The sequence below is a fragment of the Apteryx mantelli genome, chromosome 1 (assembly GCF_036417845.1).
Source record: "Apteryx mantelli isolate bAptMan1 chromosome 1, bAptMan1.hap1, whole genome shotgun sequence".
In the NCBI taxonomy this organism is placed as follows: Eukaryota; Metazoa; Chordata; class Aves; order Apterygiformes; family Apterygidae; genus Apteryx; species Apteryx mantelli.
In genome coordinates, this window is record NC_089978.1 from 1318239 (window position 1) to 1345330 (window position 27092).

Sequence of the window (27092 nt, forward strand, 5' to 3'; positions counted from 1 at the left end):
ATCACAGCATGGTTGAGGTTGGAAGGGACCTCTGCAGATCATCTAGTCCAACCCCCCTGCTCAACCACGGTCACCTAGAGCACATTCCACAGGATTGCATCCTGGCAGGTTTTGAATATCTCCAGAGAAGGAGACTCCACAATCTCTCTGGGCAACCTGCTCCAGTGCTCTGTCACCCTCACAGTGAAGAAGTTTTTTCTCATGTTCAGATGGAATTGTCTGTGTTTCAGTTTGTGCCCATTGCCTCGCGTCCTGTCGCTCGGCACCACTGAAAAGAGTCTGGTCCCATCCTCTCGACACCCTCCCTTCAGATACTTGTACACGTTAATAAGATCTCCTCTCAGCCTTCTCTTCTCCAGGCTAAACAGGCCCAGCTCTCTCAGCCTTTCCTCATAAGAGAGATGCCCCAGTCCCCTCATCATCTTTGTAGCCCTTCGCTGGACTTGCTCCAGTAGTGCCACATCCCTCTTGTACTGGGGAGCCCAGAACTGCACACAGTACTCCAGATGTGGCCTCAGCAGGGCTGAGGAGAGGCGGAGGATCACCTCCCTCCACCTGCTGGCAACACTCTTCCTGATGCACCCCAGGATACCACTGGCCTTCTTGGCCACAAGGCCACATTGCTGCCTCAAGGTTAACTTGGTGTCCACCAGCACTCCCAGGCCCTTCTCAGCAGAGCTGCTTTCCAGCAGGTCAACCCCCAACCTCTACTGCTGCATGGGGTTATTCCTCCCCAGGTGCAGGACCCTGCACTTCCCTTTGTTGAACTTCAGCAGGTTCCTCTCCACCCACCTCTCCAGCCTCTCCAGGTCTCTCTGAATGGCAGCACAGCCCTCTGGCGTATCAGCCACTCCTCCCAGTTTTGTATCGTCAGCAAACTTGCTGAGGGTGCACTCTGTCCCTTCCTCCAGGTCATTGATGAAGAAGTTGAAGAGGGCTGGACCCAGTCCTGACCTCTGGGGGGACACCGCTAGCTACAGGTCTCCAACTAGACTCTGCACAGCTGATCACAACTCTCTGAGCTCTGCCATTCAGCCACTTCTCAAGCCACCTCACTCTCCACTCATCTAACCCACACTTCCTGAGCTTGTCTGTGCGGATGCTATGGGAGACAGTGTCAAAAGCCTTGCTGCAGTCAAGGTAGACAACATCCACTACTCTACCCTCATCTACCTAGACAGGCATTCCATCCCAGAAGGCTATCAGCTTGGTTCAGCATGATTTCCCCTTGGTGAAGCCATGCTGACTATTCCTGATCACCTTCTTTTCCTCCACATGCTTGCAGATGGCCTTCACGATGAGCTGCTGCATCACCTTTCCAGGGATGGAGGTGAGGCTGACTGGCCTCTAGTTTCCCAGGTCCTCCTTCTTGCCCTTTTGGAAGACTCAAGTGACATTGGCTTTCTTCCAGTCTTCAGGCAACGCTCCTCTTCTCCATGACCTTTCAAAGATGATGGAGAGTCGCTTAGGAATGACATGCGCCAGCTCCCTCAGCACTCCTGGGTGCATCCCATCGGGGCCCATGGATCTGTGGGTGTCAAGTTTGCCTAAATGATCTCTAACGCCATCCTCCTCAACCAAGGGAAAGTCTTCCTTCCTCCAGACTTTCTCTCTTGTCTCCAGGGTCTGGGGTTCCTGAGGGCTGGCCTGAGCAGTAAAGACTGAACCAAAGGCGGCATCTGGTAACTCTGCCTTCTCTGCATCCTTTGTCACCACAGCACCCACCCCATTCAGCAATGGGCCCACATTTTCCCTAGTCTTCCCCTTGCTACTAATGCATTTGAAGAAGCCCTTCTTGTTGTCCTTGATGTCTCTTGCCACATTTCATTCCAAACGGGTCTTAGCCTTCTTCGTCGCATCCCTGCACACTCTGACAACATTCCTATATTCCTCCCAAGTGGCCTGTCCCCTTTTCCACATTCTGTATACTTCCTCCTTCTGTTTGAGTTTTGCCAGGAGCTCCTTGCTCATCCATGCAGCTCTCCTGCCCCCTTTGCTTGTCTTGCTACTCGTAGGGATGCAACCCTCTTGAGCTTGGAGGAAGTGATGCTTGAATATTAACCAACACATGGGAGTCCACAAGGAGGTCCCTGAAGACGCCAAAGTTTGCTCTCCTGAACTCCAGGGTTGCCATCCTACTTAGTGCCCTGCCTCCTCCTCGCAGCATCCTGAACTCCACCATCTCATGGTCACTTCAGCCAAGGCTGCCCCCGACCTTCACATCTCCAACCACTCCTTCTTTGTTTGTTACTACGAGGTCCAGCAGCACACCTCTCCTCCTTGGCTCCTCCAACACCTGTGTCAAGAAGTTGTCACCAACGCTCTTCAGGAACCTCCGGGACTCTCTGTGCCTAGCTGTGCTGTCTCTCCAGCAGATATCAGGGTGCTTAAAGTCCCCCATGAGAACCAGGGCCTGGGATCGTGAGGCTGCTTCCAGTTGTCTGGAGAAGGCCTCAGAGACTTCCTCTTCCTGATCAGATGGCCTGTAGTAAACACCCACAACAGGGTCACCCATGCTAGCCTGCCCTTGAATCCTTATCCACAAGCTCTCCACTCGCTCTTCATCCACCCCTAGGCACAGCTCCATACATTCCAGTTGCTCTCTCACACAAAGAGCAGCTCCACCACCCCACCTTCCTGGCCTGTCTTTCCTAAAAAGCACGTAGCCATCCATGACAGCACTCCAGTCATGCGAGCTAACCCATCAGGTCTCTGTAATTGCAATGAGATCATGGCCCTGCAACCGCACACAGATTTCTAGTTCTTCCTGTTTATTCCCCATGTTGCGTGCATTGGTGTACAGGCATTTCAGAGAGGTGATCGAGCATGCAGGTTTCCCAGGAGGGATGCAAGAGGATCCTCCATAGCCACATCCCATGTGCACTTCCCTGGCTGCATACACCCGCTGGAGGTGTCCCGACTTGAGCCGTGTTTTGCCAACTACCCTGTCACTATAACTCTCCTCTTCCCCCATCTTTCCTACTTTAAAGCCCTCCTGAACAGGTTGGCCAACCTCTTGGCAAAGACACATGTGCCCCGCTTAGTGAGGTGGATCCCATCTCTCCCCAGCAGTTGTCCATCTTCAGACAGGGTCCCATGGTCGTAGAAACCAAAACCCTGTTGCCAACACCAGCGGCACAGACAGTTGTTAACTTGGAAAGTCTGTCTCCTCCTCCTCTCATCCATCCCCCTCACTGGCAGGATGGAGGAGATGATGTCCTGGGCTCCCAGACCCTTGACCACCATCCCCAGAGCTCCAAAATCCTCTTTGATGGTCTCCAGGTTGCCCTTGGTGTCATTAGTGTCCACATGGAAGAGCAGCAGCGGGTAATAGTCCAAAGCGTGGACAAGCCCTGGCAGTCTTTCTATGACATGTCGTATGCAGGTCCCTGGCAGGCCACAAACCTCTCTATACAAGAGGTCAGGTCGGCAGAGAGGTGCCTCCATCCCCTGCAGCAGAGAGTCCCCCACAACAATCACCTGCCGCTTCTTCCGGGTGTTCCCGCAAGGCACAGGGTCTGTTGTCCCAGTTGCTTCCCTTGCAGCCATGCCCATCTCCTCCTCATCCTGGAGGGCACTAAACCTCTTCCTCAACTGCAAGTCCTCAGGAGGAGGAGGAGCCTTTCTCCTCCTATGAGCAGCAACCAGCTTCCAGCCACCTTCTACAGTGCTATGATGTACCATTTCACACAGCACAGAGCCCTCCAGCAACTCCACTGCTGTGGGGGGTTGGGAATCCTGGAGCTGTACACTCTCTGAGAATACCCTGTCTAGCTCTTGTTCATCCTCTCAGATGCTACACAGCCTCCTGACTTCTTGCACCCTTCTGCACAAACTGCTGCAGCTGTGCACTGCCTCTGGGAGCTGAGCTCTGGGCCTGGCTCTTATACAGGCCTCTCCCTAGCACTGACTCAAGGCTGCTTGACCTGCCCTAATCAAGGGCCACCTGGATCAAAGGCCCCAACTCCCTCTGGTCAGGGGCAACCAACAGAGCTTGTCAGCTACCCCTAGCTAGAGCTTCTCCCAGGAGAAGTTGAGACCGCCTGCAGTTGTCCTTGCCTAGCTTCCCCTTTCCTGTTTGCAGCAATCTCTTTCTAGTTCCTCGGGGGTCCTCAGAAAGCCCACAACTTCCAAGAATGTCCTCAACTTCTAGTCAGAGCCCAAACACTGCTGTGCAAACTGCTGTGTCTGTTTGCTGCCTCTGTTAGCTGCACTCTCACAAGCTGTGAGCCTTCACACAGCTACTTATGAAGTCTGAAAAGCCCATGGGGGAAGTTGTGAAGAGTTACCCTGCAGCAGAAAAGAAGATTTTGAAGTGACACAGAGCCCGAGCCAGAAGGTGATCTGCAGTATTTGCAGGAAAATGGCAAAGCTACCAGTGAGTGCAGCATCAACCAAACTATGAAGGGGAAGCACAAATCCTCCTCAGACAGCAGGCAATCAGGGCTATATCCCCAGCTGTCCTGGCTGGCTATTGCCTGTCTGGCGACCTTAGGCCAAGCCTTAGCTGATATTCTTCTGCTTCTCTGAATGCACATCCCAGTCTGCTTCCTGGGCAGCATCCATGAGAGGAGGCTGGAGAACATCAGCCAGGCTATCAACTTTCTAGAGCCAGACTGTGATCTCCTGCATGCCAAGCTGATTCAGGTGGAGCCTGGGGAGCAATACTACAGGCAGACCCTGCAGGCGGATCACCTTTCCCTTCTGAATGACTGTGAATCCAAAGTAGTCGTGCTTGCATGACGAACCCTGCCTGCACACAGGTGTTTCTCCGTCTCTGAGCCTAAAACTGTGGCGTGGAGTGGGCCAGCGGAATTTCTCCTGGCTGCAGAATTTTATCTTCTTACTCAAATCAGACCCCTCAGCCATATAAACCTGCGAAGTAACAGCTACTGCAAGGAACTCACCAGCTCCTGGGACAGCCAGGAATGACGGAGATAAGCCTCTGAAACAAACCGGCCACCTTCAGAGAGAGTCCCAAACGTGGCAGAGTTTCCAGCATTGCCCAGCAGCTTCCAGGGGCTCTTCTTTCCTGCCCCATGCTGGTGGCAACCTACAGGTCAGGCCCGAAAAGTGGGCACAGCTTTGAAGTTCCTCAGCTTTTGTGTTTTCAGCCTCAAAGTGTCAAACTCAAGGCACAGCTGCTGTTTGAGAGCAGCAGCCATAGTCACCGGGCTGTGTGTGCAGGTCTCCGTGCACAGGCATCCTTTACCTGACGACAAAATGTCTTCAACAAGCCAGTCAGGAGAGGACCCTCCTTATTTCTAGACCTCCTCATTGCTTCAGAAAAAGGAGGAAAGTGGGAAAAGGAGTAAGAAGAGGAGAATCAACCTTTCAGTGAAGGTGCTGACATGGGACACGGAAACGATGGGGTAGAGCTGTGAGGCAGCATCAACTTGCTGCCTCATTTCGCCATGCACAGAAATGGAGATAATAACCGCACCACCCCGTGCTTATGTGACAAGCTGTGCACGGCAGGCAGTTCTGCTCCCCACCACGAGCTCATGGGAACGGGGTTTTGACGCTGTACGAGCAGCCACCAGCCCAGCCTCCAGGCCGTAGGGTCGGTGGTTCCCACAGCCTGGGCTGCACCCAGCAGAGGGAGGCAACGAGCTGCACGCGGCCCCAATGCGGAAAGCCCGGGGGTAATTCATCATGAATGATGAGACTTTGCCCTGCGGAAATGGGAGTGCGAGCTTGCACCAGGCTCCGTGGGCAGGGCTGGTGTGAGACATGAGGTCAGGCAGGGAGATGCAGGTTCTGCTGCCGTGCTGGGAGGTGGGTCCTGGCTTCTCGCATCCCCCACACTGCAAGAAACGCTCTTAGCAAGACCACGGCTGGCTTGCGGCCGAGCTGCCGCCTCTGGGCTCCAGGGTCATGCTGGCGAACTCACTCCAGGGCAGAGGAGAGCTCAGCTCCGTCTGCAGCGGATGCGAGAATGGCTGCAAGGAGCTAGAGCAAGGTCTGTCTGACCGAAGAGCCACCACTAGCAGATGCCTAGGGAAGAAGTTAAGAGCAAGGCAAGCAAGCAGTGGTGCTCCTCCTCTAGGCTCATGCCAGGAGCAAGAGCACAGGGGCCTCCTCAGCCAGAGACGCTCTTCTGCTCTCAAAGGATTTTTCTCCTGTGAATTTGTCCTGTTGCTTGTTGAGCCTGTAGAAGCCTTTACCACCCACAACATGCTGCAGAGAGCTCTTGCAGGGGAAGAGGCACTGAGCACAGCTCTGAGGCTGAGAACAGCAGGTCCCACCCCTGAGCAAGGCTCTGCCAAGCAGTTGACAGGGCAGATGTCACCTGGCCAAAGCTCTCACCACAATAAACCAAACCTTTAATACTGGAAGTTGCCAAATTGCTCCTCTCTCAGGTCTTTCCCTGGGGCTTGTCCTTTCATTACACATAGGTCTGTCTTCATGGGTTATATGGATGTGTGCCAAGGGGTCTGAGCCTGGGAAAGAGGGAAGAAGCCACCAGACCACGTTTTACGTATTTATCACTTGCCAGGGACAGTGTCTCCCAAGAACAGGCTGAATTGACCTGCCGCAGTATTGTGTGCACGATCCAAGAGAAACACTGGTAGAAAACATGCAAGCAGTTCTTTACTTTGTAAACTGTTTAAAATGCCCTTCCAGGTGGAGCCAGTTTCTATAGTGCCTGCAGCTCTGGGTCAGCGGAAAGAGAATAGCTACTTTTCCATCAGTGCTGCCCCATTAGCTCAAGTGGCAAGAAATCCATTTTATGGGTCTAAATGAGCCAGTCAGAGGAAGGCATGGTGCTGCAGTGCCTTATGGAAACCCAGCATACTCATAGTGCCTGCTGATGCAGGAAAGAAATAGCCATGCCAAGAAAGCTAGTGCCGCAGCCCAACCCAGGCAAAGTGCACAAGGTGAAACAAACAAAAACCTAATGAGGCAAGCATTTGTGTTTTAAAGAAAAGGCAATAGTTTTGCTTGCTCTTTCAGAGTCCTGAAGTCATTCCTTTATACAAAGCATTCCCCTTGCAGAGGGAAACGACTTCTGTAGACCTGGAGGACCATAATCACCAGCCAGCTCTTTGGGCCAGGCCAGGCCAGGCCAGCCGTGTCTGTAGAGGTAGGTGCTTGACCCAGCAGACCTTGCCAGACTGGACCCCTCTGCACGTGCTCACCCTCATCCTCCATGTCACACACAAAGGCGAAAGTACAAATAGCCAGTGTCCAGCCCGGCCTCTACAGGGGCCAGGAGCTCTGCCCCGTGCGCCGTGCGGGACCCGGCTCAGTCCAGAGAATTGCAGAGCTCGTAGTCCAGTATTGCTGGTGCTGACCCGACACACTGCAGCGCTAGTTGCATCGTGGACAGGGATTTTAAAACATGGTATTTATGTGCAAGCATGCGGCGTCGCTCTAGTTTTGCAAGATTGAAAATTCACCTACAGGTGATGCATGCTGACAATTAAAGGAAGGCCAACCCAGGGCCCTTTAAGACTCCGGAATTTCTCCTTTTCAGTCTGCTTTCTGCTATTTGAGTGCATAGGGCCAGTCAGTAGCCAGGCACATCATGCATTCCCACCGCACATACCCACACACTCATTGCACACGTGGCCTGCTGAAAGGATCGTTGCAGAGAGCTGTGCCTCTCCTGGCACCACACAAACACCAGCAGCACCCCATAGGCATGAACTACACAGCCCAGTGCTGTTCCTCTGCTCCAGCTAATCAGGACAGGACACGCACCCTCACTCTCTGGGCTTGCAGCCACTCTCGTGTCCGTGGGTCTGTCCAACCCTGCACCAGACAATAGGTCTGTCCAGACTCTATGCCCAGATCCCAGGCCTGTTTACCCAGTCTCCAGCTCCACTCTTGGGTCTTTCCAGGTTCTGGTCTCCTCCTGCTCACCACTTAGTGCAGCTTGAAGTTTGCCAGCAAATCCCACACATATCCCCACGCGCACAGAGCTTAGAGAGTAAGATCAGTCAGAAAAGAGCTCCAAATGGAGTTTAATAGGAAGCCAGGACAGCCTGCAGTTTTCAAGCACAGGCATGGCCAGACAAGCACACTGACCAGCAACTCGTTTCCACTTGCTTGGCCACTTTTACCCTCCGCCCCTCCATTTTCCCAGGCTGGTTCCTCCCCAGTTCACCTCAGTCCTTCCTCTTGCCTTCTTTTGGTCCTTCTCCTAAACATTGCATAATACATTTCACACATTCCCACAACCCCTGAAAGCCTCCCATATAAAGTTTTACACAATCCCACAAGCCCCTTCAAACATCCCATAACAAGTTTGCTCTTGCCCACGTCACCCAGGATAATCTTCTTCCCCCCTTCTCGGCAGTTACAGGGATCTGGCTGAACCTCGTTCCTCCTGGTTGCTTCAGTGACCCCTCAATCAGTGACCTGATGGTTGTGGTCTTTGGTATCGCCTCTGTCACCTCCTTATCTTAGGGTCTGCGTATCTAGGTGTGGTTTGTTACTTTTCCTCTCTCTTATCTCTGTTTCTGTGCTGAAGAGCTGGTAACCAGACATCCTTACAAAGCATGTGTTCTTATGTTGCAGGTGGCTACACGTCCTTTACCTTCTGCTTATCTTTTGCCTTACATACATCCCTACTTTCCACATATCCTTACACTGGTGGAAGTGTTTGATACGTTCCCCTCTCCTGGCTGGTCTTCTCAGGGGCTTCACCTTGCACAGGACTGTTAGCCATGACCATCATGTCGGCTTTGGTGACAAATGGCAGCCCTAGAGTTGCAGACCCCTCTTTGACAGAACATCCTCAGTATGCGTCTGCGGATCACTTTGGTTTTCACACTGTAAATGATGGGATTGAGGATGGGTGGTGCAAGGAAATGGAGGTTGGCTACAAAAGTGTAGACGTGGGGGGATACGTGCTTCCCAAAGCGGTGCAGCATGGACAGGCAGATCATGGGGATAAAGAATAAGAGGACAGCACAGACATGGGAGATACAGGTGTTGAGGGCTTTGAGACGCTCCCTCCAAGTTGCAATGTTCAGGACGGTCTTGAGGATGAGAACGTAGGACAGGAGGACTAAAAGCAAGTCCAAACCCAGGGTGGAGAGAAGTGCAAAATGCCCATAGACACTGTTGATCCTTGTGTCCGAGCCTGCGTGTTTGATGATGTCTGGGTGCAAACAGTAGGGATGGGAGAGCTTGTTGACCCTGGTGAAACAGAGCTGGACCAGCAGGACTGTGAGTGGCAATAGGATAAGGATGGTCCTCATAATGATTGCCACACATATCTTGATGATCACTGAGTTGGTGAGGATGGAGGAATATCGCAGGGGGTGGCGGATGGCCACGTAGCGATCAAAGGCCGTAGCCAGAATGACGGCAGATTCAATATCTGTGAAGGTGTGAATGAAAAACATTTGGGCAACGCAGATGCCAAAACTGATCTCTCTGGCCTCCAGCCACAGCGTCATCAGCATGCTTGGGAAGGTGGATGTGGACAAGCCGAGGTCAGCCACAGCCAGCATAGCAAGGAGGAGATACATGGGTGCATGGAGACTCTCCTCTACCTTAATGATGGAAAGGACAGTGCAGTTCCCCAGCAGTGCCAGCAGGTATGTGGAGCAGAGGGATACAGCAGACCCCATCTGAGCAGTTTCCCCTGCTGGAAAGCCACCCAAAAGGAATGATGGCGTCCTGGTCTGACTGCTGTTGGTCCCGGGTAGGGTGAAACAAGGATGCTCCATCTCATCACCGAATATCTGCCCTGGAAAGAAAGCCAGCAGGGTCACAAACCACAGAGAGGCAGTGAGAAGTAGCGGTAGTTTGGCACTCCTCCAGTGTGGATCAGAGGCATCATCTTGGATCAGAGGCATCACCATGACCAATGCTGTGACACAGCAGAACTTACTAGGAGCTCTACGGGAACATCTGGACATACCTGCCTCCTCCACTACAGGTATGCACTAACACTGAACCCATGCACAGGCAGAAGAGAATGACCAGCAATCAAGCAAGGAAGTTTTGGACAGGCTTGGCATGAAAAGGCTCTGGGGTGATGTGAACAGAAGTGACCTTGTGCTCAACAAAGCAGGGCTGACATGGGGTCACTCCAAAGGTAAACACATAAAGAAGGAAGTGCCTATGGGGCAGCATTACGGGGAAATCCCTCACACCCTTTCTGGGAAATCAGCACAACTGGGTGCCTCTCTGAAGTGCCTGTACACTAAGGCATGCAGCCAGCATGGGGAAAAACCAGGAGGAATTAGAAGTCTGTGTGCAATTACAGGGCTACAAGCTCCTCAGGATCACAGAGACCTGGCTGATCATCCTTGAAATATTGTGGCAATCCGGGAAGGCTCCTGAGGATTGGAAGAAAGCAAAAGTCATTTCTATCCTCAAGAAGGGCAACAAAGAGGATGCTGGAAATTACAGGCTGGTCAGCCTCACCTCAGTGCCTGGGAAGGTGCTGGAGCAACTAATCCTGGCTACCACATCCAGACACATGAAGGACGAGAAGGCAATGGGAGTAGTCAGCATGGGTTTAGAGAGGGGAAATCCTGCTTACGCAACCTGAGAGCCTCCTGCAATGAGATGCCTGGCTTGGTGGATGAGGGGAGAGCAGTGGATGTTGTTTATCTCAGCTCCAGTAAGGCTTTTCAGCCGCTGCACCTAGGGAGGAATAACCCCATGCAGCAGTACAGGCTGGGGGCTGACCTGCTGGACAGCAGCTCTGCGGAGAAGGACCTGGGGCCCTGGTGGACAGCACCTTCCCTTCCTGAGAGCTCTCTCCCCTGCTCTGCTCTGCTGATAAGGATGTCCCATGGAAAGCAATACAGAGGAAGGCTGTGGCAATGAAAGAGTGTGTAAGCGGGTTTTTAGGAAACGAGAGATGCCTGGGTCTGACAGGCAAGGTTCCTGGGCAGCTCTGTTATGGAGGTTTATGGCACCTCATCTGGAGTAGCCACATGCAAGTAAAGAAAAGTATTTAAAATAACTTAAAGAAATGTAAAAAGCATTGCAATCAAAACTACTTAAATCTATCAGAATGTTCAGATAATTGCAGAAATACTACCGTTGTGGGCTGAAAGCTGTAAGGTTTCTATTCCACAGCATGTCTCTTTGCCCTTCCCTTTCTCACTTTCCAGGTTGATGACCCACTCCAGCAGGCTAAGTGCACTGACAGAGTAAGTTCCCCAGACTGACCCCTGCTTGCATGAAACTGGGGACTTTAATGTGTGTTAGTTCTCTCTAGGCCTTAACAGATGTTTATTAAAGCACATGCCCCACATTACGTGGAGGGGAAGGAGGAACAGTTAAAGAAGAAAGGTATCTTCAGGATAGCTTCTTGAAGCAAATTCAGCCCAGCCCAGCCCACTGAGACCAAGTGTCCTCCTGAAGCTGTGAGCGGAAAAGGGACTGCACCCTGCTCTGCTGTAACAAGTGATTTTTCTGAGCAGATGCAGGGCTGCCTAGTCCCCTTGACAGGCAGTGAAATGTGAGGGTTTGGGGTCTTTGAGAGCTCTGCCACCTCAGTGCTAGCCCTCTGGAAAGGGGGCAGAGCACAGTTCATTGGGGCAGAGCACATGTCAGGGTGCTGAAGCTGACACGAGCTGGTGCCGAGGAGGGTGATGGGGTGTTTGCGCATGCAAGCATCAGCAAACTGTCCCTGTCTGCACGGAACTGGGACCCTGGGGAGGTTCAGCCCTTCTGCTGTCCAGAGGAGCTGCTGCGGCACAGTGCAGCCTTGAACGACGACAGAGCAAAGAGCCCACTCACCTGGTTCACTCAAGACCAGCCTGAGCTTCCCTCCCAGAGCCTCTGCCGACCGAGCAGTCTGTTGCTGAGCGTCAGGGCTCACTGCAGGGGAGAATTTATAAAACACCTCAAGCACTCCCCTCCGTGGGGAGGTCTGCCTTGGGAGCATGCCGGCTTGCTGTTTCCTCAGAGCTCAGAGCAGCGGCATTAACCCCCAAAGCACCAGGTCCGCCCTGGCATAGAGTGCAGCTGAAGGTTCTTTAGCTCTGGCATCACTGTCTGCAGTCTGCCCTGCACCATCAGTCCCTGCTGATGATGGCAGGGGCTGTGCCTTGGAGCCCAGCTCCAGAGATGCCCTTCTCCTGGCCTCCCCCGTCCCTGGAGATTCAGGCCAGTTCTTCTGCCAGGCCTAGTTTAGGTAGAGGAACTCCTGCTTTGTGGCAGGGGGATGGATAGATGAGTGCTGAAGGATCTTTCCCCAAGCACTTTCACAGCCTCCAGCAGTTTGTGGTCTAGCGGATTCCTGAGCCAGAACTCATTTATTAAGAAGTCATTAGAATCTGAATTTTGGCAGCTGTGAAATGCAGTGGCAAGAAGCTCTACAGCTTAAGGACATGTTGTGTGAAAAGCCACCACCGAATGCTTGTTGTGAAGACAGCAGGTGCTTCTTCGGAGGGCTCCTAGTTCATGTATTGGAAAAGGGAGTGTGCAGCTGATCTGTGCTGACCCTCTTAATGCCATTCAAAGCTGGCTTGTGGTGACAGAGCCAAAAACAGTGCCCACGTCTTGACAGCTGCCTTCCTGATCACAGTTTTGCATGCCATCTTCAACATGATGCCATGCGTCCTGATTCTCGGGGATGTGCTGAGATTGCCTTCCAGGAACACTGGTCTCAAGTTCCTTGGTCCCTGGAGGGTCCACATCTTCAGGGTCCACAGCTGCATCTTTGCCCTCTTCCACCTGCCAGCTTGCTTCTTCTCCATCCACTGCACCAGGACCAATGTTCTTCACCACATCCACATCCTGCCGGCCAGCCTCTACCACCCGCTGCCACTGACCGTGAACCCCACAGGGCATGGGGTGAAGGCCAAGGAGATGCGGGCGCAGGTGTTGGGTTGTGCTGTGATGCCCAGAGCAGCCAGGCATCCAGCGCTGCTGCGTTGGGTGTGCTGAGCAGGGCCTGGGCTTCACAGCTCACCCCTGCTCTCCCCACAACGCCTCGCAGAGCATCCTGGCCCCCTACGGCTGCTCCTCCACCACCCCCAGCTTCTGCTTTAACTTACCATGACCTTTAGCCCACCCTGTTGGGGTGCTGAGCCTCCCGACCCCCTAAGTGCAGCTGCTAGAGCAGTGAACCTGAAATGGGATTCAAGCGAGCGTTGTGGGACAGTCCTCCGGGGCTGGGGCACCAGCACCTTGTCTGGCTGCCGTTGCTAGTTCTGCTGGACCAGAAGAGATGCTCTGGGCCATCCAGCTCCATCCCTATCAGCAATTGGTGGATTTTCTCCCAGTATCTATCAGTATCTAAAGTTATATTTGTTACCGTATTCTTCAGGGCCTGTCTTCCCCCACCTGTGAAACACTAATGAAGAAATATGGTGCACAGAGATATAGCAAGTGTATTTTTATCGCAAGGAGGAATCTCATTAGGGAAACGTTAACTTAAAGACGGAAACTGTTTGCTCTTGTGCAGTGATCTTGATGGGGGTTTATCACAGCAGCCTTTGCAACCCTCCCTGCTGACTGCAGGGGGACAGAGCGAGCCGGAGCTGGGAGCCGGAACAGCTCTGCCGCTGAACGCAGGCGCTGAGCTCTCTGAGATCGGGCGCCTTTCCTGGCCGTGCTGCAGAGACTGTGGGAGCGATGTCTCGGGGTCCTGCCTGCGATGGCATTTCCCTCCCATGGCCCCGGAGTGGTGGTGGGTGCCTTATGTTCCCAGCAGACTGTAATATCCCATCCTGGATACGTGGCTGTAAAATCCTCACATCTACACAGAAGAAGCGCAATTAACCTGGGTGTCAAGGGGGAAGGTTGCTCATGGTTAGCTCAGGCACGAATTCATTGCACGTAAGCACCAACTCCCAGTGCGGTCGCTCTCCGTGCACAGGGAGAGAAAGGGGAGCAGCTGGCGGCCCGGTCCCTCTGCTCTCAGCGAGCAAAAGCAGAGCCCATAGGGACTGACAGTGCCGGTTGGCTGCAGCGCTGCTACCTTAGGCGGCAGCTTTCTGCACAGGGAAAATCTCACCCCAGCACTTGGACCTTGCTCCCAGTCCCTGGTTGTCAGTCCAGGCACCCAGAGTGTGATGTAGGAGCCTGCCCAGCCAAGACTGGCTCCAAAGGGATCTGCTGTCACTGCGGCCAGCCATGTAATAATAAAGTATCAGCTCCTCCAAATGCTTGTGCCTATGGCTAATTCCCATTTAAAAAGAGATGAATGCAAAAGGCCCTTGGTGCTGTTGCAGGGTCAGAGCAAAGGAAGAAACAGGGACAGAGGAGAGAAAAGGAGAAACTAGGGAATTCCCCTGCCAAGAGAAGTAAGTCCTTGCTCATCTCCTCACAACCAAAGGGGTGTGGAAGGAGAGCTGGTCCCAGCCTGTCTCCCAAAAATGCCAGAAAGCGTGGCGGCTGAATGCCTTGTTCCTGATGGAGCCTGGCGGGGGGACCCTCCTCCCGGGAAGCAGCTGCTGGGAGGCAGAGCTGGGTTTTGCTAGCAGAGATTTATTAAGTCGCAGATGGGGAGAGCGGGTTTTGTTAGAGCAGGGCAGCTCAGTGCTGTGCCGGCGGCAGAGCAGAACAAGGCATTAAAGCTCAGCCAAGGGCCCTGCACGCTTGTGTCATGCTGAAGCCTTAAGTTCCACTTTTTATCGCTAAGGTCAGCCCAGGAGCAAACTTCACCTCCGAGCCGGATGGTGTGCGGGGAGAGGGAGCAGCAAACCCTTTGCAACGTGTTCGAAGCGAGAGCCTCCGTCACAGCACGCCGCTGCGGGCGTGAGAAACCCCAGCTCAGAGGATGGTTTTCTGACGGGGCTTTTTTTAATACGACTGGCCTGGCCCTGGGGCTGGGCACCCCGCAGCAGGCAACTTGGGGCGGCGAGCGTGAGGCGTTTTCATGCACCGTGCTCATGTGCAAGCAAGAGTGCAAAGCGCTGGGGAGCCAGCGTGCTGCTGGCATTGCCTCTGTGTTGTTAATTCAAAGTGAACAGGGTAGCTCAAGCCTTGGAAGAGGCATGGGATGGCTTGTTTCTCCCCTGGCTCATGCTGTGCCCTTCGACGCATGGACAGCCAAACCTGGGTGGTACTTCTGCATCGAAGCAAACCCTAATTAAACAGTGATTGGCACCAAACTCAGCCCCCGACTGGGATGTCGGCACTGGAGCTGGGGGAAGGGATTTGGGCGTCCAAATCCCAGTGCTTCCTCTGCAAATCCCAGTCTCCCCAGCGCATCTCCACATCCTCCTGCTCTGTGCTCATGGGCAAGTGGCACGGCCAGGTTCCCCAGCGCGGTGCCTCAGTTTCCCCTCTCACCCCGTCCCACCAGTGGTGAGGCTGTGTGACCCACCGGCTGCAGGAAAGCTGCCAGGGCCCCCGAAAGGAGGGTTTGCAGCACCCCAAAACTGCTCCAGCTTCCATGGAGAAACACAACAGTCATCTCCAGGCGTGCACAGGGTGCTGGGCTTGTCCTGGCACTGCGGCTGTACCTGGCTGGAGGAGCTGCAAATGCAAATGCAAATGCAGACCTGGCTGGAGCAGCTGGAAATGCAAATGTAATGCCACATACACAACTAACAGCTTTACAGGTGGCCAGTTGTGAGGAAAATGGATCAAAAAAGGAACAAGCCAGGCCTGCCCCAGGGATCCTTGCAGCCTTGGCCAGGCTTTTCTTCCCCCTCTCTCCTCCTCTTTTTCTGAAATCCATGCCTCAGTTTCACTGCCTGTAAAAACAGGGGTTGCTTCAAAATGCTGCATGCATGAACCGGCGCAGGGGATTAGCCCCAAGCAGGGGGCCAGGTTATCCCAGCCCAGGGCTGCAAGGTGCCACCAGCATGATGAATGCAGATGCAGAGGGCCGGCTCTGCTCCCAGGCGTCGCAGACCGAGACGCGGACCCAGCAGCCCAGTGCAGGCTCTGGATGCTGCCGACAGCCGCGAGGATTTCATGGGGAGGAGAGACTTTTCTGGAGCTCAGCCTGCAGCTAAACAAATTCAAATGGGAATGAAAACATGCTTTTTCAACATGAGAAAAAAAAGGAGTCTGGCAGACCCTTCCCAAGGCAGGGATAGTGCCTTAAAAATCCCGGCTGTAAAACACCAGCTCCCGGCATGGCAGGAGCTCCCCATGCCTTGCAACATATGGGGCCTCGGGCTGGACACGTTAATGCTTTCGAATGTAAATGTTCTCCCTCTGCAAATGAGCCTAAGCTATATTTACCCCCAAGCTCCTAAACTGCAGTGAAAGAGGCCAGCTTTAAGGCAAATGCAAAGGCACAGAGCTTGCAAAGAGTGCAGCAGACTCTGCCTGCAGAAACCTAAACATCAGCACGTTTAGTGTGGTCGAAAGAGCTTTATGCTGACATGAAACAGGCCTGAAATCAATTTCCAGCCTGCATGCTAATGAAGGCCTATTTAAGGAGGATTATATCTTGGTGTATCCCCAGCGTAAGAGAAGGACATGGGACTGCAAAAGTCAGACCGCCTGGACTCCGTTTCTCCAGCCCACCCTGAGCGTGGGGGAAAGGAGCACCCTGATTTCCTGTGGGAGGGGGAGCAAGGCTTTGCACTTCGCTCCCCTGTGCGAAAAGGCAAAGGTTGCAAAAGCAGCTGGTAAATCCCCCCCTCCCTGCACATTGCAACAGAGTAAGAAGGGAGAAAACTAGGGGTTGGTTATCAGGACGGGTCCCGTACTCCTCTTGGGGGTACAAGTACCTTGGCGTGCCACAGCCTTTGCACCTCGAAAACCCGCTGCAGCAGGGGCGAGAAGCCAGCAATCGCCCGGGGTCACGGTCTCCCTCCAGGCTCTGCTAAAGGGGAAAAAAAAAAAAAAAACAACAACAAATGAAAAAAACACGTTAGGTATTTTTCAGCTGGTTACCACACTGCCTCAGCAGAATTATTTTCTGCTGCGTCAGAAGTCTGACACAGCAGAAAGCAGAAACTCCTCCGCGTCCGAGGGCCGCCCTTATCGCTGCCCAGCTGGGTGCCTGTTTGCGCTGTCCGGATTATCACCGTGCTGCAGCCCCCTCGCCAGCCGCCCGGCACTGGGAGCGGCTGGCGTGACTCAGCAGAGACTGGCATGACTGCAAACTCATGACACGCTCGATTAACGACTGGGGACCTGCCGCAGTGGTACGGCAGGAATAGCTAAAGCATCCTGCTGCAGAAAGCAGGCTTGAGTCCCGGACATGCTGATGAAACCCATTTGACTGTGGTGGGCAAGCAATGCTGATTCTGACGTTGCTTTTTTGCCCGACATCTGAGGTCCCAGAATAAAGTGGCCTCTGGGGAGCGGCAGGGTCCGTAGGTCATTCCCGATGCTGGAGGAAGGGGATCTGCTGGGTGCTGTGGGGAGTTGGGCATAATCAGTCGTGAGCTTCGGGCCCTGCTTTGCTCCAAAGTCTTGGGACCGCAGCGATGCTGGGACAAGCGCCCAAGCCCCAGGGCCTCTGCGGATGCAGGGAACGGAGGATGCAGCGGGATCCCCCCCCCCAAAATGCAGCGTATCTGAGCATCAGGCAGGTCAGCCAGGCTGCTCTGATGTGGGAGACCTGGGAGCTGCCGGGAGAGGTGCCCTTTGCAGGCAGCTCTCAGGCAGCTGCTCCACGGGCTGCGGAGGCAGAGGGTTGTCCCAGGTGCTGTCCCGTCAGATCCACCGGTACTGCTCGAATAAGCAGCTGATCCAGGGCTGGAATCAGCTCCCAGTTTCCTCCCTTCCAAAAACTGAGTCCTGACACACAAACAGGTCTGTGAGGACCTCCTGGAGGAGGAGTGAAGGTGGTTGGCAGGTAGGACCAGATGAGGACAGCCAGTCCACTACCTGCCCTGGGAGAAGCCAGCATTAACTGCTTCAAAGGCATCAGGGGAACATACGGAAAATGCCTTTTTGGCCCAGCTGGGCCTATTCCACACGCAAGAGGAAGCAAGTCCCTGCCTGAGCTCAGCAATGCCCCTTGCAGCCCCTGCACATGTCTCTCTGCCCCTCCTGGCTCCGGGGTGGACTGGAAGGTGCTGCCCAGCTTGGTTACAACCAAGCATCTTCCAGGAGCTGCTGGTTCCTCTGCTCTCCCCGCAGGAAGGCCCATCCCAGTTTATCCAAGGAGTCTGTGGATCCCTTAGTGATATACGTGAGGAAAAATGGGGGAGAGGAGAGGAGAGCAGCCTTACTGGCGAGATGGCTCTCCAAGGCATGTGCGTTGGGACGTGGGCAAAGGCAGGTGGGGAATGCACAGCCAAACGCCATGAGCAGCAGCGTGAAGGAGGACACAGCTGTGTCACCACATGGCCCGTTGTTGAGACTGGGACCCGTGTTTGCCTTCAGAGCCTGGCAAGTGCTTGGTGACTTTTAGACCGGGAGGTTTCATGGCTCCCATCTAAGGCCCAGAAGCTGCTTGGTGGGTAGCGTTCCTCCTCCCAGCCTGTCCCACGGGCATGCAAGCTCAGACCCTTCTGCTCCACGGGTTGACCCTGAGCTGCCAGCACCCTTTCTGCTCGCCTGAAGTCATGCCTGCAAGTTTCAGCCCCTGCATCCACCACCTTTGTAGAAAAGCCAAGTGCAACAGGAATTGCCTGCTGACCTGCCAACAGCTGGATGAAACACAAGAGCCAAGGCACCAGGGTGGCCTCCTAGCTGCATACACTGTCTGTGCCTGGCTGAACAGAGGGGATATATTGCAAACCACTAAGGAGCAAGACTTCTGGATTAACCATAGTTCAGCTGGGTGACCAGCCAGAAACAGGAGTGTGGTTGCACTGAAGGCTTTTAGTGTCTGAGCACAGGGACACAATACCAGAAACAGGACTGCGTCAGGTTTCCAAACCAGGGCACTAATCTTCAGTCCAGAACTCATGGCACTGTATCATTTTGTATAATAATCATTTTTTTTTATCTGCATGGACAGAAGACCCCAGAGGGAATCTTTTTTGTGGGTCTAATTTTCCAACCCCCCTCTCTCTTTTGTGGTCACTTCTTGCTCTGGCAGTGCAGAAGGGTCCCAAAAGACATATGTTTAAGGATGCCCACACTATTAGAGAAGCAGAAAGGAGCACTAGGGTAATTGAGAGTCAGCTCCTATCCTCTTGATCAGACAAGCTTTGTACTCACTTTGTACTGGTATAAAGCTGCCTCTAGGCTGTGATGAAAAAGATCCTGGAAAACTTGTCCAGTAACACCTCTAACCTGCCTCAATAAAAAAGATAATGATAGGTAAACTCCGTTCCCCCCACAGATACCATGACTGCACAGTGGTGTGACTCTAGCTAAGGATGAAGGCAGATGGATGGTTGGATGGACGCTCATATGTGATGCCTGTGCGCGTGCAGCACAGCAGAGCCGAACCCAAGCAATGTGTCAGCGCTAACACTGCAGCCCATTTCTGCTAAATCCGGAGGGGTGGGAAACAGGCTGCGGCATCTCGATGGTGGCCGGGCGCTGGCTGTTATCTCTGGTCCCAGCGAGGGTGGTGAGGGGTCTATCTGGCGCAGGGCTGGAGGGTGTGGGCAGCCGGGAGCTGCCAGCCGGTGATAGAGGAGGAGCCGAGCGCGGCAGCGGCTGCGGGGTGTGCACTGCGGCTCCCTCGAGCTGATAGTTGGTTGTGGCGCTCCCGGCTCCTGCGATGCTCCTGCCCCGGGATGCTGCATCCTCCGGACCGCAGCGAAGCAAGGCAGAGCCCTGCCCTGGGAGAGACGGGCGCTGTCCTGCCGGCTGCAGCCGCGCTTTGCTGGGGGAGAGCAGGGCGGTCTGACAGCAAAACGTGCACCGTGCCGTAGGGAGACTCCTCGCACACCTTGCCACCGCTGGAAAAACCCAGCCCTTAGCCATGTTGTTCTTCCCCTCCACGTCTGACACTTGCACTGCAACCCCCAGGCCAACCATCCCCTTCAGTGTCCGCTGCGGAGCCCTGAGCCAAAGCAGGTTTGCTTTGCTGGGTGAAAACCCCAGCAAAGTGAAGGGCTAAGAACAAGCCATCAACGGGACTATAGGCAGGAAAAACACAGTCTCATATAAGACTGTCTTGGAGACACCTTGCCATGAATGAAAAAAGCTACTTTTGCCTGTTTCTGTAGTCTTTTTGCCTGAAGTTCTTCAGGGATAACTCAGAAGCAGCTTAATTATATTATTAGCTCTTCCCAAGAGTATCCTGGCTTCAGTGCCTGACCTTGTGCCTCTTATCCCACCACCCCACTCAGCTCTGAACCCCCACAGCCTATGACACTTAACTGGATTTAGGGCTGAATATGGCCTGGTGGATCCTTTTATAGGGATATAGAGGTATGGATATAAGAATAGGGTCGGTCCATGCCTCCATCAGTACTCTGGACTTCCTCCATGCATTTCTGCCGGAAACAGCCCCCAAACTCCAGACAGTGTCACCTCAGATCAGCAGGCTTCAGACCTAGGAGGAGATTTCCTGTGATATTAAAGTAATACAGTAAAAGGCTGTAAGCCCGCTGAAATGCCAAGGCCCATGTCTATATGATAGGTAAGTCATCATGTAGCACGCAATTCAGGCCTTGAGTGTCTCACACTGGAGTATCTGAATTGCCTGAGCGTGCACAGCAAGGAGTGCTCCACACCTCTTGAAATCAGGCCTGAAAGGTACAAAGGGCTAAACACGGATACCTGAAATTAGGGATCCAAATTAGAGGATGAGTGGTGCTCTCTGCCTTCTGAATGAGCATCACTGAACACCTTACACAAATAAGAGGTGGACAGATGGGACCTGTGCTTTTCTGTCGTTTCATTCATTCCTGCTGCCAGTAGTTTGTTATTGCTGTGATGCAGAAATTTTATGTTCTTGACTTCTGCAACTGGGGGGTAAAAAAGGGGCTAATGAGATGTATAATGTCACAGTAGGAATAGTATCAACAGCACTTGAGGAGCAACAGTCTGGGCACAGCTCAGCTTTCTCACAGACAACAGCCGGTGCCAGGGGAGAGGTTACGCCATTTGCTGGGGGAATCCAGGCTCACTTACACAGTAAGAAAGCAGGTTTTTGTCACAGTGAGCCCTTTTCTGCCCCTGTTTGGCCACATGCAAAATCTGTGTCTGCACTCCGCTATGACTAGAGGCTGAATTTGGTGCAGAGCAGTATTCGTTTAACCTGCAGTTACATTTTCCTTTAGTTTATTGTCATGACACAGCAGCGTTTTGAAATGTCTTTCTGTTGAAAGCAGAGTGCTCGGGGCAATGATGCAAAGCTGAATTAGATAATTCTCCTAGCAGTAATAACATAAAGCTCTCCGCCTACACGCCATAACACTAATCTGCTCTGAGTCTCCTCTGTGCTGCTCCTGTATCTCTTCTATTTGTGGCCTTTGCTATTCGCCCTCTCGGTACCCTCCTAAGGAAAGAAACTGTACCTGCAGAATTTGTCCTCGGCTTTCATGCTAAAAGCTACTAACCAAACAGAAACCCCAAGAAGTGAAAAATTCTGTAAATTGTGGGTGATTCAGCCCAGCCTATTTCTGCTCTGCATTTTCCTGAATTGGTCGCCGACCTTGTCCCGAATGGGTCTACAGCAGGAGCTTTGCTGGTTTCCTTAGGGTCCGCGACCGTCTCGTAAGGCTCTGCGCTGATCCCAAATTGGGGGTTCATCTGGACAGTAGCTCACAGTCCAACTTTGTACCCCAAGTAATATTTCCTGGAGCAACTCTTTGCACAGTATCTATAGATAAACATTGTGGTAGGTGTATATTAGCTCTGGCACTCAAGTTAAAACAAGGCACCAGCGCTAAACTGGACACAGCCAAAGAGACCACTGGGTAGAAGTGGGCAGCAGCTCATGCATGACTTTACAGTGCAGAATGGCTGTAAAGGTCATTGCCATTACAGACTATCCTCATCCAGAGCAGTGCAAGGCTCCGATATGCCCCTAACCTGATTAGCTGGCTGATTCACCTACCATTATTCCTTTCCTGTGAGTGCCTGTCCTCCAGGATTTAAAGAGTTTAAAGAATTACTGTGTCTATAGCACAAGCCATTAAAACAAATCAATACAGGCAAGCAGCACCAAATGAGCTTGCCTTGACGAAATACCTGGGATGACTTCAGACTCCCTTTCTCCTCTGCCTTCCCCTTTCCCTTCCCTTGGCTCTCTGTGACCATCACTCCACCCATCCTGACAAGAAGTGGCTCTGCTCCCGCAGCTGCACAGTGAAAACAGGCCCTGAATGGCTCCGAGTGCAGTGTCAGGTCCTGAGGAGTCTCAGGATAAGCAGCATCTCTGCCTGCTTTTCTGTGGAGTCCGGAAAATCAGCCTTTATTAACTGCAGGTTCCTATTAATAGCAGTATTAGAGCTAATGCTCTTCTCCAAGCTTCTGTGCCTGATGTTGTTCTGCTCTCCCCAGCTTTGCATTCCTCTGTGCTGTCACCCCTCCCTGAGGCTTTTCACGCTGCTGGTTCAAATGCAGCAGAAATGCATCATTATCTTTTCTCTTTTAAAGTTCAGCTTTGTAGAGCCCTAAGACAGATGGGGCAAATGCATTCTTAATAATAGACTCAAATGTAGCTTGGATCTCATCTTCAGTGTGGGTCTGCCAGAAAATACAGGATGAGAGAAGTAATAAATGAAAAAGCCATATTAGGTCATTTATTGTTATCCCCCAGCTGGGCATACAGCAGTTCTTGTCAGCTCTTTGCGCAATGGTATAGGCTGGCTGACTCACATGATGTGAATATCTATGTGTGCATTTAGGGTTGCACATATTTGATTTTAATCTTTGTGTCTTGTCTTGTTAAATAATTAGGACTTCTGAAGTCTTCAGGTCTCCTTGTGAGCTGAGGCTGTGTGACTCTATGTCTGTCCTTTAGGTGAGAAACTAAAGCAAGCGCTGGCCACCTGCACGATACATTTATCTCTGCTGAGCAGCCTCCTCTCCACATTGTGCTATCAGACCACTTTGGTGAGTGAACTTTCTGCTGAAAGGGGCCTGTGGGCCTTGCCTAGAATTCAGAAATTTAAAAATAAAATGATGATAATTCCTCCTAGGACCCTGCAGCAAGGAGCTGAAATGTGACTATATCAAAGAACCACCCCAACTGGATCATAATGACATTTCTGTGAGACAGGAGCACGATACTGCTGAGCATGGCTCCATTGAAATCGATGGACCATTACTGGTTTGTGACTGGAATGGGCCAGGGGTCTGGATGAAACCTCCTAAACTGCCCACAGACAAATCCAAATGTCAAGGTTTTGTCTGGATGCCATATACCTCATGCATCCAGGTGTTGCATTTCTCTATGTGGGAGCAGAATTTCACCTGAAATTAACATGCACTTCAGTTCAGGAAAAACACCAATGTAGTTCAATGGGAAAGTAAGCCTCAGAGTCAAAACCAATGCCTTTGGTCAGACCCTGAACCGGTGGAAGTGGATGTCGCTGGTCTGACTGTGACATGGCTGGTCCTGTTATCCTTGTGCAAAGCCTTTAATTTCCCAGAATAGAGAGGGTATTAAACTCCCTGCTTTGTTCATACTGTTTAAACATTAAGAAAGCAGGCAAGCCCATTCCAAGGGCAAGAATATCCCATCCACAGCCCACCTTGGCACCAGCATCCCACATAGCTCTTCCCTGAAATCCTGGTGCACAGGGAAGCTCTGCCTGAGCATCCTGGGGATGGAAGAGGTGTAGCCTTCTGCTTTGTTAACACAAAGCAAAGTCAAACATCCTTGGATGTGTAGCATCCAGTTCAGGTGTTGATGAACTGGATTCATGGGCTGATGTTTTCCACACTTCCATCTGAAGAAATGAGCCTACGTAGACAGAAGAACAGGGGTTTGTGTGTGGGTCTATGAGCCCAGAACTGCAGAGCTCCTGCCCAAGGCAATAGCACTCAGCATCCCTGGGAATGTGCTCTTGTGCAGAGGCGCCTGTAAAGTACTAAAGTTCATGAATCAGGTCACGTGCCACCTGAGAGAAATCTCCCTGGAGCTTAGAGAACCTGTGCATCTTACAGAGGAGTCAAAGGCTTGGGGGCTGCATGCATGAAGCCGTAGTAAAACATCTTGCATGAGGGTCACTGCCTTCTGCAGGCATCAGGGCATGGGGCGGCATGTGCATGTGTATGGGGGGGGCACTCATGCACAAGGAGGGAAGGAGAGGGAGATAACGGGGTATTATGTCCTGACCGTGCCTGTTAAGCTTGCTACAGGACTTTTTCCCTGAAGACCACACCTCACTGCAGGCTGACCACCCAGCGGACAAGCCAAGCCCTCGTCGTGTGGACCCCCACCCCAGCCCCAGCCAATGACCCCGCAGCGCAGGATGGGGAGGAGCGGCCGGCAGCAGATAAAAGCCTCCAGGGGTCTGCGGTGCAGCTACAGGGTCTGTGTCCTCCTGCAGCCCTGAGCAAAGCCGCCTCGCCACCATGGTGCACTGGACAGCCGAGGAGAAGCAGCTCATCGCCAGCGTCTGGAGCAAGGTCAATGTGGAGGAATGTGGTGCTGAGGCCCTGGCCAGGTAGGTTGGTCTCCTGGTCCCATCTCTGCAGCTGTCCTGCATGCAGAAATGCTGCAGTTGCAGGCAGGGAGCGTTAACAGTGTCTGAGTCTCTGCTTGTGTCCCTCCATTCTTCTCTCCTCAGGCTTCTGATCGTCTACCCCTGGACCCAGAGGTTCTTTGATGCCTTCGGGAACCTCTCCAGTCCCACTGCCATCATTGGCAACCCCAAGGTCCGTGCCCATGGCAAGAAGGTGCTCACCTCCTTCGGGGAAGCCGTGAAAAACCTGGAAAATCTCAAGACAACCTACTCCAAGCTGTCCGAGCTGCACTGCGAGAAGCTGCACGTGGACCCTGAGAACTTCAGGGTGAGCGATGCTCAGGGCTTGTCCTCCTCTCTCTCCTCCCTCCTTCCCTCAGAACACCTCGGTGCCAGGGGCATTTTCAAGGAACATAAATAGCATTGATTTTAGGAAATAAAACAGAAAGGGGCTGGCTTGGATGGAAAGTCTGTTCTTAAGAGGGATACAGGGGGAGCTTGATAGTTTGATAATGTCAGAGAAAGGGATCCAGGCTGTGAAGGATTTGGGGACAAGGGCAGGGAGGTGCCCTGAAAACCTGCAGCCTGGCACAGGCATAGCTTGAGAAAAACAGGAGAAGGATGGAAGGAGCAGAGCTGGGCTCTAAGGGGAGAGGAGGGTCTGGAGGGTCTGGAGAGCATTTCCATGTCACCTCCCGAACCCAGGGGTGGGGGGGACTTCGGCTCCTTTATTGCAAGGCTGGCAGTTACATGAGGAGAGGAAAAAGCAAGTGTGGGATCATCAGGGACCAGACACTGATGGGAGCAGAGGCCCTAGGGATGCAGACAGGGATTAGAGACAGGGAGGACAGGACTGAGCGAGGGGGCCACAGCCAGCAGATGAGGAGAGGGAGCAAAGTGAAGGAGACCGGGGTGCAAGGGAGTGAGAAGCAGCAGTGAGTGATGACAGGGAGCAGCTCAGGAAGGAGCTGAGGGGGCTGGATGTGGTGTGGCTGGAAGCCTCCATTTCAGCTTCTCTTCAAGCTGTACTTTGGGGAGGTAGCAGGGAGTCCTTGCACTGATCTGACCCTCTGCTCAAGAAGCTGTGGGGTTTCATAGCAGAACAAAAAAAAAAGTCAGAGAAGGTGAAAATAAAGACTAGAGGCTGGAAAAAGTGAGTATGAGAAGAAGCAAGGAGGACAGAGTGGGTAGATACAAGTGTATGCAATCAGGAGAAAATTATTTTCTGCACAGAAAATTCAGCTAAAAGAGATCCTCCAAGATCCAGGTGCCTCCCTGTCCTTGCCAAAACAGTGGGGCACCAGGGACCTGAGCAGGGTGAATGGGAGCGCTCAGCATGGTACTGACCTGATTTTCTTCCTTCTCCTTTCCAGCTCCTGGGAGACATCCTCATCATTGTGCTGGCCGCACACTTCACCAAGGACTTCACCCCAGCCTGTCAGGCCACTTGGCAGAAGCTGGTTGGCGTGGTGGCCCATGCTCTGGCCTACAAATACCGTTAGACCCTCTGGTGGGACATGTGGTTCTAACGGACAATAAAAAATATTTTCTGGACTTCTTAATGATCTCCTCTGTCTCTGCGGCTGCTTGTGGGGGTGAGAGAGGGTGGGACTGGGAGCACTGAAGGGAAAAGAGGGGACTCAGGGCTGGTGGGACCACACTCGGGGAAGACGATCAGTCTTCTTGTAATGGGGAGGCTACTTTCACCAGGTGTTTGGGCTCTTTTCTAAAGGTTTCCACATGCTCTCTAATGCTCTTTCTTATCCTCCCAGAGCCTCTGAGACCTCAGCACACAACTGTGTGCCCCACACATAAGCACACATCTGCAAAAGGAATCCAGTGGGACATGTGGGGATGTCAACCTTTAAATCAGAGATGGGCACCTTTCTAGAGAGCACATTCCAGTTCAGCTAGTGCTTCTGAGCCTGCTGAAACCCCTGGGGGAGGATTTCTGGCTCATTCTGAGCAGAAGGCCAAGCTGCAGGGCAAGCAAGGGCCCGTTCTGGCCCTAAAACACCTCAACCTGTAATGCATGTGAGGGTATAAATTTGTACAGATTCATTGAAGCCAGCGTAGGCTAGACAGAGATTTGGCCTTTCATGTTTTAGTACTGCTATCTCCAAGAAGTCAACAAAAAACATTTTCTAAGGCAGCAGCAAAATCATTCTTCACATTACAGGCATCTTGATCAAAATAGGACAGCTAAAGGAAATGTGTATGATCTGGAGGGGAGGGGCTGAGGGCAGTTTGAGTTTGAGGGGGGACAAACAAGTCCAGCTTTCCTGGAACCCATCATTCTCATTTTGATCAGCAAATGGGCATTTCAGTGTGATTCCAGGAGGTAAGACTATTCTAAATACCTTGGGTTTGTTCTAGTTAGCACAAAAGGGCATTTCAAAACATTGGCAGTTACCACCAAACAAAAAAGTTCTCCTTTTCTGTTTGCCACCTGCTCGAAGCATGGGTGGGTATAACTTTAGCAAAATGTCTATGGGTGCAGGCCAACTCTGCATACGCTGTGTGTTTGCCTGTGCATTTGTACCTTGGGTCCCAGCCTTGCAAATATTTGCTTGCAGAGGGCCTCAGCAATATGTTTTGGCCTCATTATCTGAATGTCTGAATCATTCCGTTCCTCCTCTTCCATCCTGTGCCATGGAGACATCCCACTGGTGGTCATTGCCCTCAGTATGCCTGGGGCTCACA

At 52.6% G+C, this 27092-nt stretch overlaps 2 protein-coding genes across 6 annotated transcripts; one reads left to right on the top strand and one right to left on the bottom strand.

Annotated features, from left to right (window-relative positions):
• Window positions 1-7953: 7953 nt before the first annotated feature.
• On the bottom strand, window positions 7954-19019 carry LOC136992853 (olfactory receptor 51L1-like). Of its 5 annotated transcripts, XM_067302748.1 has the most exons (3): window positions 19012-19019; window positions 16620-16711; window positions 7954-9706 (listed from the first exon to the last, which is right to left on the bottom strand). In XM_067302748.1, exon 3 carries the CDS (start codon window positions 9684-9686, stop codon window positions 8670-8672), a length of 1017 nt encoding a protein of 338 aa, XP_067158849.1. In that variant the 5' UTR covers window positions 9687-9706; window positions 16620-16711; window positions 19012-19019; the 3' UTR covers window positions 7954-8669. The 5 variants fall into 5 exon arrangements, 2 of the variants coding, with proteins under 2 accessions (XP_067158849.1, XP_067158771.1); XM_067302670.1 differs by lacking the exons at window positions 16620-16711; window positions 19012-19019 and adding an exon at window positions 11719-12337; XR_010885318.1 differs by lacking the exons at window positions 7954-9706; window positions 19012-19019 and adding an exon at window positions 13307-13684 and having other exon boundaries at window positions 16620-16992.
• Window positions 19020-24259: 5240 nt separating this feature from the next.
• LOC106482755 (hemoglobin subunit rho) lies at window positions 24260-25943 on the top strand. The gene is made up of 3 exons (XM_013940384.2): window positions 24260-24371; window positions 24495-24717; window positions 25763-25943. The coding sequence occupies exons 1-3, from the start codon at window positions 24280-24282 to the stop codon at window positions 25889-25891; spliced, it is 444 nt and encodes a 147-aa protein (XP_013795838.2). The 5' UTR covers window positions 24260-24279; the 3' UTR covers window positions 25892-25943.
• Window positions 25944-27092: the final 1149 nt, after the last annotated feature.

Excerpts from the sequence above, each read along its gene's own strand:
- LOC106482755 (XM_013940384.2), top strand. The coding sequence starts at position 24,280 with ATGGTGCACTGGACAGCCGAGGAGAAGCAGCTCATCGCCAGCGTCTGG. Across the intron at positions 24,372-24,494 it reads GGTGCTGAGGCCCTGGCCAG|GCTTCTGATCGTCTACCCCT; the intron begins GTAGGTTGGTCT and ends TTCTCTCCTCAG. Across the intron at positions 24,718-25,762 it reads TGGACCCTGAGAACTTCAGG|CTCCTGGGAGACATCCTCAT; the intron begins GTGAGCGATGCT and ends TCTCCTTTCCAG.
- LOC136992853 (XM_067302670.1), bottom strand. The coding sequence starts at position 11,866 with ATGCTCCCAAGGCAGACCTCCCCACGGAGGGGAGTGCTTGAGGTGTTT. Across the intron at positions 9,707-11,718 it reads GCTGGTCTTGAGTGAACCAG|GGCAGATATTCGGTGATGAG; the intron begins GTGAGTGGGCTC and ends CTTTCTTTCCAG.